At 42.0% G+C, this 20849-nt stretch overlaps 1 protein-coding gene across 2 annotated transcripts in view; it reads left to right on the top strand.

Annotated features, from left to right (window-relative positions):
- kcnq1.1 (potassium voltage-gated channel, KQT-like subfamily, member 1.1) overlaps positions 1–20849 on the top strand; it is a 293916-nt gene that overhangs the window by 173244 nt on the left and 99823 nt on the right. For both annotated transcript variants that reach the window (XR_003935077.1, XM_030130954.1), the window contains exons 7-9: positions 7206–7316; positions 15741–15836; positions 15965–16081. Coding sequence is in view for 1 of the 2 variants with exons in the window: in XM_030130954.1 (XP_029986814.1) it covers positions 7206–7316; positions 15741–15836; positions 15965–16081 (324 nt within the window). In the remaining variant the exon portion in view is untranslated. The remainder of the gene's footprint in view (positions 1–7205; positions 7317–15740; positions 15837–15964; positions 16082–20849) is intronic.

Genomic DNA, 20849 nt, shown 5'->3' with positions numbered 1-20849 from the left:
ACATATACACACATATGCACATGTACACACATATACACACACACATATACACATACACACATATACACGCACATATACACATACACAGACATATACACACACGTACACACATATACACACACATACACACATACATACATACACACACACAGACACACACAGGGTGGGGAAGCCAAATGTACACTGAACATTTAATTGTTTTTTCTCAGCAGACACTACGTCAGTTGTTTTGAACCCAAACATATACTGATGTCATAATCATACCTAACACTATTATCCATACCTTTTCACAAACTTTTGCCCATATGAGTAATCAGGAAAGCAAACGTCAAAGAGTGTGTGATTTGCTGAATGCACTCGTCACACCAAAGGAGATTTCAAAAATAGTTGGAGTGTCCATAAAGACTGTTTATAATGGAAAGAAGAGAATGACTATGAGCAAAACTATTACCAGAAAGTCTGGAAGTGGAGGAAGCAACAAAAAACGTACCAAAGCTTTTATTAAAGCTCTCAAATCCAAAATCCTAAAGGATCCAACCAAATCCAGGAGAAAAATGGCAACTGAACTTGAGGTAGACAACAAGAGCGTTAGAAATGCAGTAAAATATGATTTGAAGCTCAAATCTTACACAAGAACACCAAAACACTTATTGACAACAGCAACAAATCCAACTGTAGCAATTTTTGGGAATCCTGTTTATGGCCGCCTTCCAGCCCAGATCTAAACCCTCTGGATTCTGCTGTTTGGAACGTTTTAGAACATGCTACCAATAGAACATCACACAGCAATGTCCACTTTATTAAAGATACTATTAAAGAAGAATGGGAGAAGTTGTCACCCCAATATTTGAGGAACACTTGCGCAAGTTTCAGGAAGCGTGTGAAGGCAGTTATTGAGAAAGAAGGAGGACACATAGAATAAAAACATTTTCTATTATGGACATTTTCTTGTGGCAAATAAATTCTCATGACTTTCAATAAACTAATTGGTCATACACTGTCTTTCAATCCCTGCCTCAAAATAGTGTACATTTTGCTTCCCCACCCTGTATATAAAAATATATATATATATATATATATATATATATATATACACACACACACACACACACACACACATGCACACACACACAGATGCTCTGAGACTTTCCAGTATTCTGATATAGATGTGTGTGTATGTGTGTATGTGTGTGTGTGTGTATGTGTGTGTATATGTGTGTATATATGTGTGTATGTATGTGTGTGTATGTGTGTGTATATGTGTGTGTGTAGGTGTGTGTATGTGTGTGTATATGTGTAGGTATGTGTGTGTGTGTATGTGTGTGTATATGTGCGTGTATATGTGCGTGTATATGTGTGTGTGTAGGTGTGTGTGTGTACATGTGTGTGTATGTGTGTGTATATGTGTAGGTATGTGTGTGTGTATGTGTGTGTATATGTGCGTGTATATGTGCGTGTATATGTGTGTGTATATGTGTGTGTGTAGGTGTGTGTGTGTATATGTGTGTGTATGTATGTGTGTATAGGTGTGTGTGCATGTGTGTGTATAGGTGTATGTGTGTGTGTATGTGTGTGTGCATACATATTAGAACACAATTAGAACAGCAGTTTGTACAATTGTACTAAACAGAAACGTTGTAAATGTCATGAGTGAAGGTTGTGAATATGACAGTGCAGACATACTGTTGTACTTCTAACTGAACTCTGTGGTGTGAGGTGGAGTCTGCGCTCTGAAATGCAGTATGCACGGTGCATGTGAACAGGAATATTAGAGGAATGTTCATTTTCATGGACCATGGAAACAGATTATGTGCAATCCTGTCTCTGTCAGAAACAGTGCATATAGCATGTGCATGTCCTCCCAGTCCTAGCACTGGTTCTGCTGCATTCCAGGACAGCGCTCAGTGGTGCTGCACAGTCAAACAGCTGAACACTGCTGTATCATGTCAGTATTATTTTACCTCTTGTGTTACTTTGTGAAGGAGAAGGTTGTGCAGAAAGGCTGGTTTGTTGTTAACAGTATTTTGGTGAGTAAAAGGTCAAGCGCTGGTTGTTTGATGCAGTGTTTTGTTGTGGTAGTAGGAGTGGAGTGAAGGCCCCAGGCTCCTGCAGTGGGCTGTTCACACCAGGACCAACGCACAGACCACAGACACAACTGCATCTACTGGTATTTTCACACAAGTCCCAACCTACTGGTGGGAACCAGAGGGATATTAAAAACATAGACAGGCAGTGGAGTGAAAGCTCCTGTAGAAATGGAAGTGTGTTTAGCAGAAGTCCTCAGTGTGTCCATGTGCAGGTGTGCATCAGACTGGTGGGGTTCAGTCTGACAGGTCCAGAGTGGACGGTCTGAGATGGGCTTCAGAGGACACCAGCTCCTGCAGCAGAAGCACACTCTACAGCTGTCTCCTACTAAACAACTGCAGCTTTCTAAAGCTCTTGGATCCAAGGGGGGTGAAAGTAATACTGGATCTGAGGGAATTCAGATATTACTTTTCCCTCCAAATCAATCACTTCTTGAGGAAAAAATATCTGCTGAAAAACTCACAAAGCTTCACACGAGTAGTAGAGGTGGTGAAAGACTGGAGTGGACGAGGAGGTGGGAGAGTCAGTCAGTACACAGTGTAGCCTCACGATGGTGGAGTGAGTGAACAGAGTCGAAAACAGAATTATAAATTATATTATCTTCCTCTCCGGGTCAAACCAAATTCCTGAACAACCATGCTGATTGGTTGGTTAGCAGGTCAAAGCACGGACATCCTCTGCAAATGACATTTACGAAGACAGATGACCTTAAGGAATGAACCTAATGGAGTTACGACAATGAAACTTCGGCTCATTTTCATCTGTTCTTCATCAGAGACATCCTCCCTGCCATAGTAAATTAAGGACTCATAAACTGAGTCTTTACACTTAGTGGACCATCTTCCTCTCAACATCTGTGTCCCATCTCTGGTGTCTACCCAGAGGTGGAGGTAAACCTAAGGACAAAGGGCTGAATAACCAAAATCACTATGTACCATGCTAATAATGTATTACATTATGTGTTAATGTTGATTAACTCAGCATGCTAAGTCTTTTATGTAGACGTAATACTTCAGCCCTTTGCCTGACCTGTGGTTTCACATATGTGTGTCCTGTTCATGTTCATGGTGAATTCTGTGAAAGTAAGAGTATCACTGCTTATAGCATGTCTGAATAATCATGCTGTTATCTTAATTGATGCTTAAGTGAGGTTACAGGTGATGTATAAAGTTTAAGTGATCTTATTTAAGGATGCAAAGTTTTCTTACAAGTCTGCACACTGTCCTCTCCCCCTCTGTCCTCCTAAGAGGGAAGAGAAACGTGATACTGAGATATGCAAACGACTCGTTAATATGCACGAGGAGGCTGGATTCCCGCCGAAACAGACAAAGAAGGCAACGCCCCGAGGCATCGATGACTCATCAATATGCATGAGGAAGGCGTGCTGGGTTGGTTTTTGGACAGAACTATAAAAATAAATGAAACCAACTTTTCATCAGAGTCTTGTCCATCTTCTGGGCTCTCACCTACGCAAAGAGCTTTCTCCAAAGAGTTTTACCACCTTTTGAGCTCTCAAAGAGCTTTTCCACCTTCGCTGTTCTCCACTTCTCCTGGTGAGCTTTCCAGAACCAGCCGCCAGAGCCAGCTGTGCACCTCCTCCAGCCAGCAGAACTTCAGACCTTCAGAACTTCAGACCTCCAGTGTGAGCACGTCGCTTCACAGCCTGGTCCTGCTTCGAACTCCATCAGAAAAGTCAAGACCCGCATCCGTCAGAAGACTTCATCTGTTCTCCGTCAAGGCCTCTCCAGCCTGCATCCTTCAGAAGACCTCTAACTTGTAAGAACACGTGCTCCTGTCTTATCTAAGTTGGTGTTATTCCAATTTAAGTAGGTTTACCTCACCTTAACCTCACTAACGTTATATTATCTTAAATATAGCCATCTGCCAACTTAATCTACGTAGTCTCCTGTCCATAATCTCCTGCTCCCTGTTATCTTGTTTGTCTCTTGTCTTTATGTTATTTGGGTGTCTTCAGTAGTTCATAAATTATTTATATGTGTATAAATCCATTGCCTCAGTTATTATTTGTGTACTGCCTTTTCACACTCGGATTCACTGTGCAGTCAACAAACTATCAACCTTCGCAAGATTTCCAAATTATTGTTTTGGGTTGATTCAAGTTTGAGCTTAGTTATAAATCTATAATTGAATTAATCCATAAATCAACACTCAATTAATAAATAATTTGGTACCCTATTCTTGCTACACCAGTACACAGTACTCAGTACCCAGTACTCAGTACACAGTACACAGTACACAGTACCCAGTACTCAGTGCTCAGTACCCAGTACTGTGTACACAGTACACAGTACCCAGTACTCAGTACCCAGTACTCAGTACACAGTACTCAGTACCCAGTACTCAGTACACAGTACACAGTACTCAGTACCCAGTACACAGTACCCAGTACTCAGTACCCAGTACTCAGTATCCAGTACTCAGTACCCAGTACTCAGTATCCAGTACTCAGTACACAGTACTCAGTACACAGTACTCAGTACCCAGAAGGCCCTGCAGTAGCTTTACCTGGGTCTGACCCAGTGTGTGAACATGTGTATCAGGTCCAGATGTGTGTGTGTGTGTGTGTGTGTATAAATATCTATATCTATCTATCTATCTATCTATCTATCTATCTATCTATATATATATATATATATATATATATATACATACACACACACACATATCAATATATATCGATAGATCGATAGATCGATAGATAGATGGATATGTGTTAGAGCAATAGTTTGGATTGGATGAGAACTTCTTCATGTTGCCTTTCTTCATGTTGCCTTTCTTCCTGTTGCCTTTCTTCCTGTTGCCTCTCCAGTTCAGTCTAATAGTATGAGTTAAACACACACACACACACGCACACACACACAGATGAGGTCTGTGTCAGATCTCAAAACGAGGACAATTTTTATATTTTCCCACAAAAGAAAAAGGACGGAGTACCCAGATGTATAATATGAATAGAATAGAATAGAATAGAATAGAATAGAGTAGAATAGAATAGAATAGAATAGAATAGAGTAGAATAGAATAGAAAACAAAATAGAATAGAATAGAACAGAATAGAATAGAAAATAGAATAGAATAGAATAGAATAGAGAATAGAATAGAATAGAATAGAACAGAATAGAATAGAACAGAACAGAATAGAACAGAATAGAATAGAAAATAGAATAGAATAGAATAGAATAGAATAGAACAGAATAGAATAGAACAGAGTAGAATAGAATAGAAAACAAAATAGAATAGAATAGAATAGAAAATAGAATAGAATAGAATAGAATAGGTGTTTATTGTGACTGCCACAGGAAGAATGAAAATTCCTTTAGCTGTTCCATTGTGTTTAGCAGCAAAAACAACTAATGCAAAAAAAGCATTGTATAAAAATATCACACATGTACTGAAAAATGTAAACAATGTATGAAAGTGGAAAGATAAAAAACAAATATACATATATTCCAAAACTACTGATATCTAAAAGCTAAGTCTGTACTACAGATGACAAATATGTACAATAATAATAATAATAGACCCAGGAAACTGTTAAACATGAGCCTGTTTCTGCCTTATTGCCTTTCAGAGGAAACTGTTGTACCTGTCACTGTGTGTGTTCTAATGTGTGATTACTGAGGTGCTGTTTGTCCTACCAGTGTCTCTAATATGCCTAATACCTCTAACACCACAGAGGTCTGATGAAACCATTAGTGCTTTCAGTCAGTTCTGTAAAAATACAGATCACTGTTTCTGAAAGTCATTTTGGCTCCACATCAACTGCAAAACTGTCTGAGCAAACATTTAACAAGTGACACAGCCTTGTGCTTACACTGCACGGACGTTCTGCTCATAATTATGCACCTGGAGAGTGTGACCTGAGGGTGTTGGGGTCTGCTCAGAGTTCAGCACAGAGTTCAGCACAGAGTTCAGCACAGAGTTCAGCACAGAGTTCAGCACAGCTGCAGCTAACTGACCAGTGACAGTTTTTAAGTGAAACAACCAATGACAGCAGAGTAAACCTGGCCAATACAACATCAGCTTTGTTCAGTTCAACCATCACAGTCACAGTGTTTCAAACAATCAACAGTAAATCAGTCTAATGTCACACATCTCAGTGACTTTACATTAAAATTTATCGCCACTTGAATTTAACTTTGGAAATCATTAACCTCCTCAGACCCAGGAAATGTCAGCGAAGTACCAGCTTTTTTTTTGTTTGTTTTTTTTATTAAATCAGTGCCTATATTGGAAACATCATGATGCAACAATTTTTTCAAATACAGTTTTTAAAATTCTTATGGAATGTCCTTTGTGGTGGACAGTTTTGTTTTTTTTGTATAAAGTTGTGAAACTCTTACCTCTATAACTGAATAAGTGTTGATGTGATTTAGCTTTAACTGATGCAGTGAGGAGCTTCTAACTTCTTCACCATCCATCAGTTTGATACAGAGCATAAAGACTGTTTGTGTTCCAACGATTAAAGGTCATGTGGTCTGAGGAGTCCACACTGACCCTGTTCCAGAGGTGGATGAAGGGATTACCCATCATGCCTAGGGCTACAGTTCAAGCCTATGGGGTCAGTGTTATGATCTGGGGTTAGTTCGACTGGTCAGGTATAGGTTCAGTAACATGTGCAAAAAATAACAAATAAATGTTGTGACATTGCATAAACTGACTGAAATGATGCGATGGTGAATGTGTCCTGTCATTGGAACTAAAGACGGTCCAAGAAAATATTGGACTTTTTAAAATTTTTTATGTTTTTTTAGTACATGGTGTGGTCTACACATGATACACAGCATTTCTAACATATCATTAGCCTCATAGCATAATTGCCTAAGTCATTGTGCTATCTGCGTAACTTTACTCTAACACTGCTGTTTCATTTTGCATCATTGACTATGACCTGAAAAAATAGGACTTTGGCAATCATGTTATGAGGCTGACGATATATTACATTTTTAATTATTTTGTGCAACATCCGATACTAAACCTGGCTGGATGACGTCTATATTGATCTGCCTCTTCAGTCCAAAATGTTTCTGTCCAAATCTGTTTTAACTCAAGTCTCTACAGAGTATTTCCTTCCACTAATTCCCATCTTTGTTCTGAAGGTGACCGTGACGACCATCGGGTACGGAGACAAAGTTCCTCAAACCTGGATTGGAAAGACCATTGCATCTTGCTTCTCAGTCTTTGCCATCTCTTTTTTTGCACTGCCGGCAGTAAGTATCCATCAGTGACATTTTATTGACATAGTGCCACATCATACTGTATATACTGTGTTTCACGTTTCTTTTCTTTATATAATTTACATGGTCTTGATATACTTATTACCCTGCCCCCCCCCGAAGGGGAGGCAAGGGGTATTTTAGGTTGGGTTTGTTTCTTTGTTTGCCAGTGACCCAGAATAGATGTCATTACATTTTTGGAAAAGTAGATCAAAGTTTAAATTTTGTATGAAATTTTAAACCTCCCTGTAGAAGCCGATAATGTAATAATGACGATAATGTAAAAAATGTGCCATTTTTAAAATGTAATAGGCCAAGAACGTAATATCTGGACAATAATGTACTAAAAGTCCTGAACTGATAACGTAATAGCTTTTGGCCGATAACGTTGTAACTTATTACATTATTGGCTCAGTTATTACATTTACAAATATTTTTTTTTTACCAGGACAATAACGTAATAACCAGCCAATAAGTTCTAACATTATTGACCAAAAGTTATTACATTATCAGTTCAGGACTTTTATTACGTAGTTGGCCAGATATTACATTATTGGCTTATTACATTTTAAAAATGGCAAATTTATTACATTATCAGTTGATATTACATTAACGGTCGTTATGACATTATTGGCTTGTACAGAAGGGTTTAAACATTCATCCATAATTTAAACTTTGACCTACTTCTCCCAAAATGTAATGACATCTATTCTGGGTCACTGGCAATCTATAAACCCAGTTTGGTATAAATTCAACCAAATTATTATGTCATCGGCTGTTATTACATTATTGGCTTCGACACCCCCCCCCCACACACACATTTACTTATAATGGGCCAAATTTCAAATGTCTATAAAAACATCGATTTTGTTTCAGTTTACTTCAAACTTGGTACGTATGTAGAGGCTACTGATATGATGACGTCATCACATGCATAGACATGATGACATCAGCTGGATCGATGTCAAAATAAGCTACAGTACATGTGAGGGGCGGGGTTTGTTGCGCCTGCACCACTTGTTCTTTAGTGTTTTTATGTCGATGTAGATATTCTTGAGTGTTTTTATAGTTCCTCTTTTTTTTACCTAGCCTAGAGCTACCCCTAAGAAAAACATGTGTGCACATAATGACTGTAAACATTCTTGAATCTTGAATCATAACAACAGTTACCTCATGACACTTTTACATTCAGAGACGAGCTCCTGGGGCGGGGGTAAAAGTGACAAATTCATGGGGCCCAGCATTTATGGGGGGCCCATAAAGCAGTGGAGGGGGTCCAGTGGATACAGGCTAGAAGTTATGACAATTTCCTATAAGATCCGCTGTATAAGAGAGGTGTGGAAGTCAGGAGTCGAACACTGAAAGCATGTTAAGTTTCAGTTTCGTTTTCACACTAGCATAAGTGACGTTATGTACGGACCGCACCCCCCCATACATACCATGGGGCCCACAACTGGTAGCGGTGCCCCTGAGGAGTTCAGTGTATCCTGATGAGTGTCCCATCAGTCTATGCCAGGGCTCTGTAACCTTTATTACCAGTCACTGCCATTTACCCCCTCCCTCATCTGCAAAAAAAAATAGTCTGGAGCCGCAAAAAATAACAGAGCTTATCAACTTTGAAAAGTTTTAATCTTTTTTTTACATTTATCTGTTACAACCACTGAATACAACAAACAGAAGTGCAGTGTGGAATGGATTCTGGAGTAGGATTACTCCAAAAGTACACAGTAAGTAGTTCATAGTATTTGTGCTAAGAGTATATGAAATACTAATACCAAAAATACCAAATTCATGAGGTACTTTCAGGAAAAAATCATTTTATTCATCATTGCATTTAGTCTGCCCTGCGATGAACTGGTGAAATGTCCAGGATGTACCCCACCTTCACCCCTATGGAGCTGGGATAGGCTCCAAGTGACCCCCATGACCCTAGTGAGGATAGAGCGGGTTCAGAAAATGAATGAATGAATGAATGAATTTAGTCTTAAAGCCTATTTCAGATGAAAAAACACTTTTGTATCTTGGAAGGGAATCTGTTGTAAGATTACTCCAAAAGTACACAGTACTCATACTCATACAGTGGTTCTATGAAAAGTATCACTATTTATGGAAATGATTCTCTTCCAAACTCAACACTGCCTCAGCAGCTCCAGTCCTACTGCTCCATATTCTACGTCTGGGTTCACATCCACAAGCTCCCAGAAAATGGACAGAATTACATGAGCACTATACAAAGGACGGACAGAACCCTACGTCTGTCTGCATCTGCGTCTGTGTCTGCATCTGCTTCTGTGTCTGCTTCTGTGTCTGCATCTGTGTCTGTCTGCGTCTGCATCTGTGTCTGCATCTGCTTCTGTGTCTGCGTCTGCATCTGCGTCTGCTTCTGTGTCTGCATCTGTGTCTGTCTGCATCTGCTTCTGTGTCTGCGTCTGCATCTGCGTCTGCTTCTGTGTCTGCATCTGTGTCTGTCTGCATCTGCTTCTGTGTCTGCGTCTGCATCTGCGTCTGCTTCTGTGTCTGCATCTGTGTCTGTCTGCATCTGCTTCTGTGTCTGCGTCTGCATCTGCGTCTGCTTCTGTGTCTGCATCTGTGTCTGTCTGCGTCTGCGTCTGTGTCTGCGTCTTTAACCTAGAGCAGAAATTAACCCTTACTTCTGTTGAAGGCACATTCACTCCATGCAGCTCATCTACTGTAACTGTCCAATGAGGAGAACATAAGAAAAACACTAGCATTTGGACTGACCGCAGTAAAGGGAGGAGCCACTACAAGGAGGAGGAAGAGACGCAGTAAAGGGAGGAGCCACTACAAGGAGGAGGAAGAGACGCAGTAAGGGGAGGAGCCACTACAAGGAGGAGGAAGAGACGCAGTAAGGGGAGGAGCCACTACAAGGAGGAGGAAGAGACGCAGTAAAGGGAGGAGCCACTACAAGGAGGAGGAAGAGACGCAGTAAAGGGAGGAGCCACAACAAGGAGGAGGAAGAGACGCAGTAAAGGGAGGAGCCACTACAAGGAGGAGGAAGAGACGCAGTAAAGGGAGGAGCCACTACAAGGAGGAGGAACACTGGCATGCAGCTCCTGGTGTAAGCCTACGACAGCAGAAGTCAGAGCAGCCTGAGCCTCCTTAACTCTAAGCTTCATCTAAAAGGATCGTTTCTAGTCTCCTCTTAAACACAGTGTGTTCTCCTGGACTGAGCTGAGGCAGGAGGTGGTTCCACTGGAGAGGAGCTGACAGCTGAAGGCTGTAGCTCCCATCTGACCACTGGAGGTTCTGACAAACACCAGCAAACCTGCATGAGGAGAGTGGACCACCCGGTCTGTCTGTCTGTCTGTCTCAGTGATAAACTACCAGAAACAACATTCCAGATAATTGAATAACGAGTCTGTAGCAGAAATGAAACTCTGTTCTCGTTTTTTTTTCTTTTTCCTTCGGTGTTGGTGTGTGTCTTTGTTTTTTTCTTTTTCATTGGTGTTGGTGTGTGTCTTTGGTTGGAGTCTTTTTCCTTCGGTGTTGGTGTGTGTCTTTGGTTGGTGTCTTTTTCCTTCGGTGTTGGTGTGTGTCTTTGGTTGGAGTCTTTTTCCTTCGGTGTTGGTGTGTGTCTTTGGTTGGTGTCTTTTTCCTTCGGTGTTGGTGTGTGTCTTTGGTTGGAGTCTTTTTCCTTCGGTGTTGGTGTGTGTCTTTGGTTGGTGTCTTTTTCCTTCGGTGTTGGTGTGTGTCTTTGGTTGGTGTCTTTTTCCTTCGGTGTTGGTGTGTGTCTTTGGTTGGTGTCTTTTTCCTTCGGTGTTGGTGTGTGTCTTTGGTTGGTGTCTTTTTCCTTCGGTGTTGGTGTGTGTCTTTGGTTGGTGTCTTTTTCCTTCGGTGTTGGTGTGTGTCTTTGGTTGTTGTCTTTTTCCTTCGGTGTTGGTGTGTGTCTTTGGTTGGTGTCTTTTTCCTTCAGTGTTGGTGTGTGTCTTTGGTTGGTGTCTTTTTCCTTCGGTGTTGGTGTGTGTCTTTCTTTTTTTCTTTTTCCTTCGGTGTTGGTGTGTGTCTTTGTTTTTTTCTTTTTCCTTTGGTGTTGGTGTGTGTCTTTGGTTGGAGTCTTTTTCCTTTGGTGTTGGTGTGTGTCTTTGGTTGGTGTCTTTTTCCTTTGGTGTTGGTGTGTGTCTTTGGTTGGTGTCTTTTTCCTTCAGTGTTGGTGTGTGTCTTTGGTTGGTGTCTTTTTCCTTCGGTGTTGGTGTGTGTCTTTGGTTGGTGTCTTTTTCCTTCGGTGTTGGTGTGTGTCTTTGGTTGGTGTCTTTTTCCTTCGGTGTTGGTGTGTGTCTTTTTCCTTTGGTGTTGGTGTGTGTCTTTGGTTGGTGTCTTTTTCCTTCGGTGTTGGTGTGTGTCTTTTTCCTTTGGTGTTGGTGTGTGTCTTTGGTTGGTGTCTTTTTCCTTCGGTGTTGGTGTGTGTCTTTGGTTGGTGTCTTTTTCCTTCGGTGTTGGTGTGTGGCTTTGGTTGGTGTCTTTTTCCTTCGGTGTTGGTGTGTGTCTTTGGTTGGTGTCTTTTTCCTTTGGTGTTGGTGTGTGTCTTTGGTTGGAGTCTTTTTCCTTCGGTGTTGGTGTGTGTCTTTTTCCTTTGGTGTTGGTGTGTGTCTTTGGTTGGAGTCTTTTTCCTTCGGTGTTGGTGTGTGTCTTTTTCCTTCGGTGTTGGTGTGTGTCTTTGGTTGGTGTCTTTTTCCTTCGGTGTTGGTGTGTGTCTTTGGTTGGTGTCTTTTTCCTTCGGTGTTGGTGTGTGTCTTTTTCCTTTGGTGTTGGTGTGTGTCTTTGGTTGGAGTCTTTTTCCTTCGGTGTTGGTGTGTGTCTTTTTCCTTCGGTGTTGGTGTGTGTCTTTGGTTGGTGTCTTTTTCCTTCGGTGTTGGTGTGTGTCTTTGGTTGGTGTCTTTTTCCTTCGGTGTTGGTGTGTGTCTTTGGTTGGTGTCTTCTTCCTTCAGTGTTGGTGTGTGTCTTTGGTTGGAGTCTTTTTCCTTCGGTGTTGGTGTGTGTCTTTGGTTGGTGTCTTCTTCCTTCGGTGTTGGTGTGTGTCTTTGGTTGGTGTCTTCTTCCTTCGGTGTTGGTGTGTGTCTTTGGTTGGTGTCTTCTTCCTTCGGTGTTGGTGTGTGTCTTTGGTTGGTGTCTTCTTCCTTCGGTGTTGGTGTGTGTCTTTGGTTGGAGTCTTTTTCCTTCAGTGTTGGTGTGTGTCTTTGGTTGGTGTCTTTTTCCTGCGGTGTTGGTGTGTGTCTTTGGTTGGTGTCTTTTTCCTTCGGTGTTGGTGTGTGTCTTTGGTTGGAGTCTTTTTCCTTCGGTGTTGGTGTGTGTCTTTGGTTGGTGTCTTTTTCCTTCGGTGTTGGTGTGTATCTTTAGTTGGAGTCTTTTTCCTTCGGTGTTGGTGTGTGTCTTTGGTTGGTGTCTTTTTCCTTCGGTGTTGGTGTGTGTCTTTGGTTGGTGTCTTTTTCCTTCGGTGTTGGTGTGTGTCTTTGGTTGGTGTCTTTTTCCTTCGGTGTTGGTGTGTGTCTTTGGTTGGTGTCTTTTTCCTTCGGTGTTGGTGTGTGTCTTTGGTTTGTGTCTTTTTCCTTCGGTGTTGGTGTGTGTCTTTGGTTGGTGTCTTTTTCCTTCGGTGTTGGTGTGTGTCTTTGGTTGGAGTCTTTTTCCTTCGGTGTTGGTGTGTGTCTTTGTTTTTTTCTTTTTCCTTTGGTGTTGGTGTGTGTCTTTGTTTTTTTCTTTTTCCTTTGGTGTTGGTGTGTGTCTTTGGTTGGTGTCTTTTTCCTTCGGTGTTGGTGTGTGTCTTTTTCCTTCGGTGTTGGTGTGTGTCTTTGGTTGGTGTCTTTTTCCTTCGGTGTTGGTGTGTGTCTTTGGTTGGTGTCTTTTTCCTTCGGTGTTGGTGTGTGTCTTTGGTTGGTGTCTTTTTCCTTCGGTGTTGGTGTGTGTCTTTGGTTGGTGTCTTCTTCCTTCAGTGTTGGTGTGTGTCTTTGGTTGGAGTCTTTTTCCTTCGGTGTTGGTGTGTGTCTTTGGTTGGTGTCTTCTTCCTTCGGTGTTGGTGTGTGTCTTTGGTTGGTGTCTTCTTCCTTCAGTGTTGGTGTGTGTCTTTGGTTGGTGTCTTCTTCCTTCGGTGTTGGTGTGTGTCTTTGGTTGGAGTCTTTTTCCTTCAGTGTTGGTGTGTGTCTTTGGTTGGAGTCTTTTTCCTGCGGTGTTGGTGTGTGTCTTTGGTTGGAGTCTTTTTCCTGCGGTGTTGGTGTGTGTCTTTGGTTGGTGTCTTTTTCCTTCGGTGTTGGTGTGTGTCTTTGGTTGGAGTCTTTTTCCTTCGGTGTTGGTGTGTGTCTTTGGTTGGTGTCTTTTTCCTTCGGTGTTGGTGTGTGTCTTTGGTTGGAGTCTTTTTCCTTCGGTGTTGGTGTGTGTCTTTGGTTGGTGTCTTTTTCCTTCGGTGTTGGTGTGTGTCTTTGGTTGGTGTCTTTTTCCTTCGGTGTTGGTGTGTGTCTTTGGTTGGTGTCTTTTTCCTTCGGTGTTGGTGTGTGTCTTTGGTTGGTGTCTTTTTCCTTCGGTGTTGGTGTGTGTCTTTAGTTGGTGTCTTTTTCCTTCGGTGTTGGTGTGTGTCTTTGGTTGGTGTCTTTTTCCTTCGGTGTTGGTGTGTGTCTTTGTTTTTTTCTTTTTCCTTCGGTGTTGGTGTGTGTCTTTTTCCTTTGGTGTTGGTGTGTGTCTTTGGTTGGAGTCTTTTTCCTTCGGTGTTGGTGTGTGTCTTTTTCCTTCGGTGTTGGTGTGTGTCTTTTTCCTTCGGTGTTGGTGTGTGTCTTTGGTTGGTGTCTTTTTCCTTCGGTGTTGGTGTGTGTCTTTGGTTGGTGTCTTTTTCCTTCGGTGTTGGTGTGTGTCTTTGGTTGGTGTCTTCTTCCTTCAGTGTTGTGTGTGTCTTTGGTTGGAGTCTTTTTCCTTCGGTGTTGGTGTGTGTCTTTGGTTAGTGTCTTCTTCCTTCGGTGTTGGTGTGTGTCTTTGGTTGGTGTCTTTTTCCTTCGGTGTTGGTGTGTGTCTTTGGTTGGTGTCTTCTTCCTTCAGTGTTGGTGTGTGTCTTTGGTTGGTGTCTTCTTCCTTCGGTGTTGGTGTGTGTCTTTGGTTGGAGTCTTTTTCCTTCAGTGTTGGTGTGTGTCTTTGGTTGGTGTCTTTTTCCTGCAGTGTTGGTGTGTGTCTTTGGTTGGTGTCTTTTTCCTTCGGTGTTGGTGTGTGTCTTTGGTTGGAGTCTTTTTCCTTCGGTGTTGGTGTGTGTCTTTGGTTGGAGTCTTTTTCCTTCGGTGTTGGTGTGTGTCTTTGGTTGGTGTCTTTTTCCTTCGGTGTTGGTGTGTGTCTTTGGTTGGTGTCTTTTTCCTTCGGTGTTGGTGTGTGTCTTTGGTTGGTGTCTTTTTCCTTCGGTGTTGGTGTGTGTCTTTGGTTGGTGTCTTTTTCCTTCGGTGTTGGTGTGTGTCTTTGGTTGGTGTCTTTTTCCTTCGGTGTTGGTGTGTGTCTTTGGTTGGTGTCTTTTTCCTTCGGTGTTGGTGTGTGTCTTTGGTTGGTGTCTTTTTCCTTCGGTGTTGGTGTGTGTCTTTGGTTGGTGTCTTTTTCCTTCGGTGTTGGTGTGTGTTTTTGGTTGGAGTCTTTTTCCTTCGGTGTTGGTGTGTGTCTTTGGTTGGTGTCTTTTTCCTTCGGTGTTGGTGTGTGTCTTTTTTCCTTTGGTGTTGGTGTGTGTCCTTTGGGTTGGAGTCTTTTTCCTTCGGTGTTGGTGTGTGGTCTTTTTCCTTCGGTGTTGGTGTGTGTCTTTGGTTGGAGTCTTTTTCCTTCGGTGTTGGTGTGTGTCTTTTTCCTTCGGTGTTGGTGTGTGTCTTTGGTTGGAGTCTTTTTCCTTCGGTGTTGGTGTGTGTCTTTTTCCTTCGGTGTTGATGTGTGTCTTTGGTTGGAGTCTTTTTCCTTCGGTGTTGGTGTGTGTCTTTGTTTTTTTCTTTTTCCTTTGGTGTTGGTGTGTGTCTTTGGTTGGTGTCTTTTTCCTTCGGTGTTGGTGTGTGTCTTTTTCCTTCGGTGTTGGTATGTGTCTTTGGTTGGAGTCTTTTTCCTTCGGTGTTGGTGTGTGTCTTTTTCCTTTGGTGTTGGTGTGTGTCTTTGGTTGGTGTCTTTTTCCTTCGGTGTTGGTGTGTGTCTTTTTCCTTCGGTGTTGGTGTGTGTCTTTGGTTGGAGTCTTTTTCCTTCGGTGTTGGTGTGTGTCTTTTTCCTTCGGTGTTGGTGTGTGTCTTTGGTTGGAGTCTTTTTCCTTCGGTGTTGGTGTGTGTCTTTTTCCTTCGGTGTTGGTGTGTGTCTTTTGTTGGAGTCTTTTTCCTTCGGTGTTGGTGTGTCTGGTGGATCCTGCCGTGAGCTGAAAGCCTGTTGCTAACGCTGCGTTCATGAGCCCATCCTCTGCTTTGTTGTCGCTCACAGGGTATCCTGGGCTCGGGCTTTGCCCTGAAGGTGCAGCAGAAGCAGAGACAAAAACACTTCAACAGACAGATCCCTGCAGCTGCCTGCCTCATCCAGGTATGTGAGCAGGAACCACCCAAACTATGACTCCATCCTTCCATGCAAACCTTCTCTCCATGGCAGACGTGTCGGTGTTTTGTCGGTGCTGTCCAGATAACACACGGTTACTTTCCTGTGTTTTGCAGACATCATGGAGGTCATTTGCGGTGGAAAACTTTGAATCTGCAACATTCAAGATGTTTTTGAGAAAAAGATCCACCATCCACGCCCCATCTCTGTCCACACCCAAACCCAAAAAATCGGTCAGTGATCACCTTTAAACATCCAACTGTAGCTGAGAGTACAGGTGTTCCTCTGCAGCTGTTTCACTTACAAAGTCATTTGTTGGTGTTTTCAGTCTTCAGCTGAATATACTGTAGGTGTCAAACTAAGGATTTTCCACATGAATATCATTAACGGTTATGGAGAGCAAGTGTATAAATACACACAGTTCAGTTACCAGTACATCCCTGTTGGTCAGTGGTTCCTTTGGAGGACGAAAAAGCTCCAGGCCCCCCTCAACCCCAACAACAGTGGTGCAATTATAACTTGTATTGAAAGAAACATCAATTTTTTACCAATACTTTTTGCTTTTCATTGAATTATTTGTTGTTCAAATAAAACATAACATAGATTTTTGCTTGAACAATACAAATACACGCAACAAGACTGCTCCCTGACCAAGGTTATTATGGTTAACGAAAACGAACGAAATGATGAAAACTGGACTTGAAAAAACATTTTCATTAACTGAAATAAATAAAAACTATAATTAAACGAAAAAAAACATAACTAACTGAAACTGTATTGTGTGTTTACAAAACTAACTAAAACGGAGAAAAGTTATGGATAAAATTCCCTTCGTTTTCGTCTTTGTCAATGTCGGATTGATACGAAAGCAATTTCTCTGTCTCTCTCAGTTTTCTGTGCTGTCTCCATACGACACTTTTTGGTCCGTCACTTGTGTTCACTTGTGGTTTCCAGTCGTCTTCTGGTCCCCACTCTACCTGGAAACATGGAGACTAAAGCAGCAGAGTCCTGTCTGGGATTGATTTGAATAGGAGCACAGAGAAGAAGAGAAAAGAGACCACTGAACTACAACTGAACTACAGCTGAACTACAACTGAACTACAACTGAACTACAGCTGAACTACAACTGAACTACAACTGAACTACAACTGAACTACAGCTGAACTACAACTGAACTACAACTGAACTACAACTAAAACTAAACTAAAACTAAGCATTTAGAAAAAAAAAAAAAGAAAAATAATAAAAAACTATCAAACCTGGTCTAAAAACAAATTAAAACTAAGTGAATTAGAGAAAAAAAAGTCCAAACTGAATAAAATTAAATGATAATGAAAATCCAAAACTATTAGAACATTGTCCCTGGCACAATATTTTTCCAAATAAAAACAGGAAATGTGTAATTACCTTACAGCTATGACAATAAAGTTCTTTTTTATAGAACAACAAACAAATTTTGGTACCAAAGATGAACATTTGAACAACATCAGTGGCTGTCATGAGCCTGTTTATATCACACATGTCAGAACATCACAGTCCAAAGTGTCCAGGCTGCACACACACACACACACACACACACACACACACACACACACACACAGGTCACATGTGTGTGTTCAGTCCAGTCCTGGTCCGTTCTCTAAACCTGAACTCGGTCCAGTCCAGTTACAGACCACCATGGCAGCAGATTGGTTTGTTGTACATCCCTAAAATGAGTCCAGGGTGCTCCAACACTAAAACATTAGTTCCACCTGCTACATGTTCTCCCATATATCCCATGCCCCCCCCCAGGGGACCACAGTTTGAGAAACACTGCTGTAGATGAAGGATCTGTTCATTTTCTTTTTCCTGTCATGTTCATTTGTTCCACGTCGTGCTTTTTCTTTTCCTGCACCAGCTGCACTTTTCACTTCTTTCAGGACTTTTCTGAGTGTTTCTGTCACAGGCTGCATTTATTTAAGCTCATATCATCAGACAGCACCTGATCTGATCACACCTGTCACATCTACTAGCATCACATTTAATGGAGCTTGACTGTAATATTATAAGCATGTAGATAGATAGATAGATAGATAGATAGATAGATAGATAGATAGATAGATAGATAGATAGATAGCTTGTTTCATATTCTCCTGTTTTACTGTACAGTGTCCTTGAGTGCCAAGAAAGGCGCCTATAAATAAAATGTATTATTATTATTATAATTATTATTATTATTATTATTATAGTCGACATCATCATGGAGTTGGTCCAAGATGGCTGCATTTTCCAGATTCTGTTCCAAATTGTAATACATTTGGGTGAAATCTCTCTTGTGTGTTCACCCGTCAGGATGTTAGAAAGAATGTGAGTCTGACACATTAAATACACTGATTTCAAAGCCTTTGAAGCCAAACAGTGAACAGGAAACAGCTTTAGTATGAGCCAGAGTAGAGGACATACCTTCAGCACTGCCATCCCAACAAGACACATGGTCTGATGTCCGCTCACAGTTCTGTAAAGTACGTTACAAACACATTCAATAAACGGAACAGGAGAAGTGGTTTTTCATGTATAATACCTGTGAGGGTTTTTTTCATGGACAAGGTCAAATAGTCATTCCAGTTCCTCCTCATGTTGTCCATGTCTCTTTGTGACTACTACTCAGTTTTATATAAAACTGATCTCCCTGGAAGAGGAGATCTTCTCTCTCTGTAGAACCTTCCTCAGCTGTTGTGGGAATATCCAGGTAGAGGCTGGTCTGGTGCCAGACGCTGACGGTGTGCCCATTTTATATTAGCCTTGTACTGATGGGACTTTTCAGGTCTGATACAGGTATTGACTCCCAGGCTTTGGGCGTTAGTACTGATCTAATACCATTATTTTTTTAATGAACCAGCAGCAGGACTCAGTTTGTGGAAGACACTGGGCTCATTCTGTTGTCAGACTCCATACACATTGTTTCCTCACTGGTTAGTATATACTTACTGACCCTGAGCCTTTGTTTAGTGAGACACTTCTTCTGCACAACACTGAAGTCATGTAATCACCAACACATTTTTCAGCCCCATGAACGAGGGCACAGTGTGGACAACACCAGGAAACAAATGCAGTCATATTAAATGGACTGGGACTTGAATTTCACTGTAAACCAGAGTTTGTCAGACTTGTTTGAGCAAATGCCCCATTACGTTATCATGACCCTCCTAACCCCCCCCCCAGAGGAAAAAAAAAAGTTTGTGACTTTGGGGGTGTGGTTATAATTCTCTGTAACTAATTGTCGGGGGGGGGATCTGATTGACTTTATATAAGCTAGCTAGTGCACTGTTCAGGGGGGGTCACAGACCTTTATCCCCGCCCCCAGCTCCAGCTGATTGTTTCCAGTGACTTTCTTGTAGCAAGGGGTAGTGGCACCCCAGTACCTTATAGGTAGTGCCCCCTTCACGACTGTGTGGGGGGGTAAAGATCCAAACAGCCACTGGCAACCAAAAGCATGTACTGATCTAAAGTGTTTAGTACCTATAGATCCACTAAACCGATCAATACATGTCAGTAACTGGTGTCAAATACAGTTCATCTGTTCATGGTCATCAGATATGACCCATCTGGACGTTCAGAGACTCCGTAGTTACCGTGGAAACACCGTCATCTTCTACAACATTGATTCACCAGTAAAACCCATGGAGTTGGATCAGTGCCAGTGGATGGACACACTGGGTTTACGTTCAGTTCAGGACAGATGTTGTTGAGAAAAGTCATCATTTCCTCAGTTTCCTGTGTTTCTATTATATTATATATTAAGCCTCAACTTTAATCTGAGCTTTTATGAACTTCTATATGATCAGTGAATTGAATATAGGAAAATACCAGATTTTCACTGAAAAAATGCAATATACAGAGGATAATATTATAATAAGTGGTACTAAATCCCTCAAGAAAGGTTAGAAAGAGAGAAAAAAATCATTTGTGAACTGACATAAAAGTAGCACTGTGTGATAACGTTAGCACAAACACAGAATCCAAATGCAGAACTCCGACAACAAAAGTTAGTTCCAAAAGGTTTATTGTTCACACACAGGTGAAAAAATATAATGAGTGACAGAATCTTGAGGATAATGGTTGGGGATTTTCTCCTCAGATTAGTCCTCCGGATCGAGGGCAGCAGCCCGTCTCCCCAAGCGGTGTTAGGAGTCTTTTCCCCGACTGGGGAAAAGCAAAGGGAGGTCAGGGACGGAAACAGGTCATACACAGGCAGGCTAACAATCGAGCAACAGGACATAAGGACTAGGCAAACTCACGTACCGGTAGTCAGGGCGAGAAGGTCAAAACCAGATCAGATGAGGCAGACAAAACCGACAGGGATCAGGCAGAAGACGAAAAACCGAGGAATCCAAAAACAGGTCAAAAAACAGGCAAGCAAACGAACAAACGAGGTCAAAACGCTGGTAAGAACTGCTAGAGTTACAAACTGGCGACTGACAAGGGGAAAAGACAGGGTTTAAATACACAGAAGGGAGGGAAGACAACTAGACACAGGTGAAGCAAATCAGGGCGGAGACAGGTAATCAGGACAGAGGTCAGGATGAGCGGGGAACAGGAAGTAAAGACGACAGACAAGACACATGAGGGAAAACTTAACAAAATAAAACAGGAAGTGACACACAAAACATAAAAGACAGACAAAACCAGACTATTGTCTGGCAGCAGGTATGACAGTACCCCCCTCCTAGGGACGGCACCAGACGGACCAGGGACATCAGAATGACTTTGATGGAACTGTCGAATCAGGTCAGGGTCCAGAATACGGGACGCAGGCACCCAGGAACGCTCCTCAGGACCATAACCCTCCCAATCCACAAGGTATTGGAATCCTCTTCCCCGGCGACGAGCTGCCATCAACCGCCGGACCGTGTAAGCTGGACCCCCGTCAATCATCCGTGGAGGCGGTGGGGGTTGGGTGGGCGGAACCAGATGGCTTTCTTTCACCGGTTTAATTTGACTGACGTGAAACGTGGGATGAAT

The sequence above is a fragment of the Sphaeramia orbicularis genome, chromosome 3 (genome assembly GCF_902148855.1).
Source record: "Sphaeramia orbicularis chromosome 3, fSphaOr1.1, whole genome shotgun sequence".
NCBI lineage: Eukaryota > Metazoa > Chordata > Actinopteri > Kurtiformes > Apogonidae > Sphaeramia > Sphaeramia orbicularis.
Note: the sequence above shows the minus strand (reverse complement) of the source record. Positions and strands in the feature narration are given on the sequence as shown.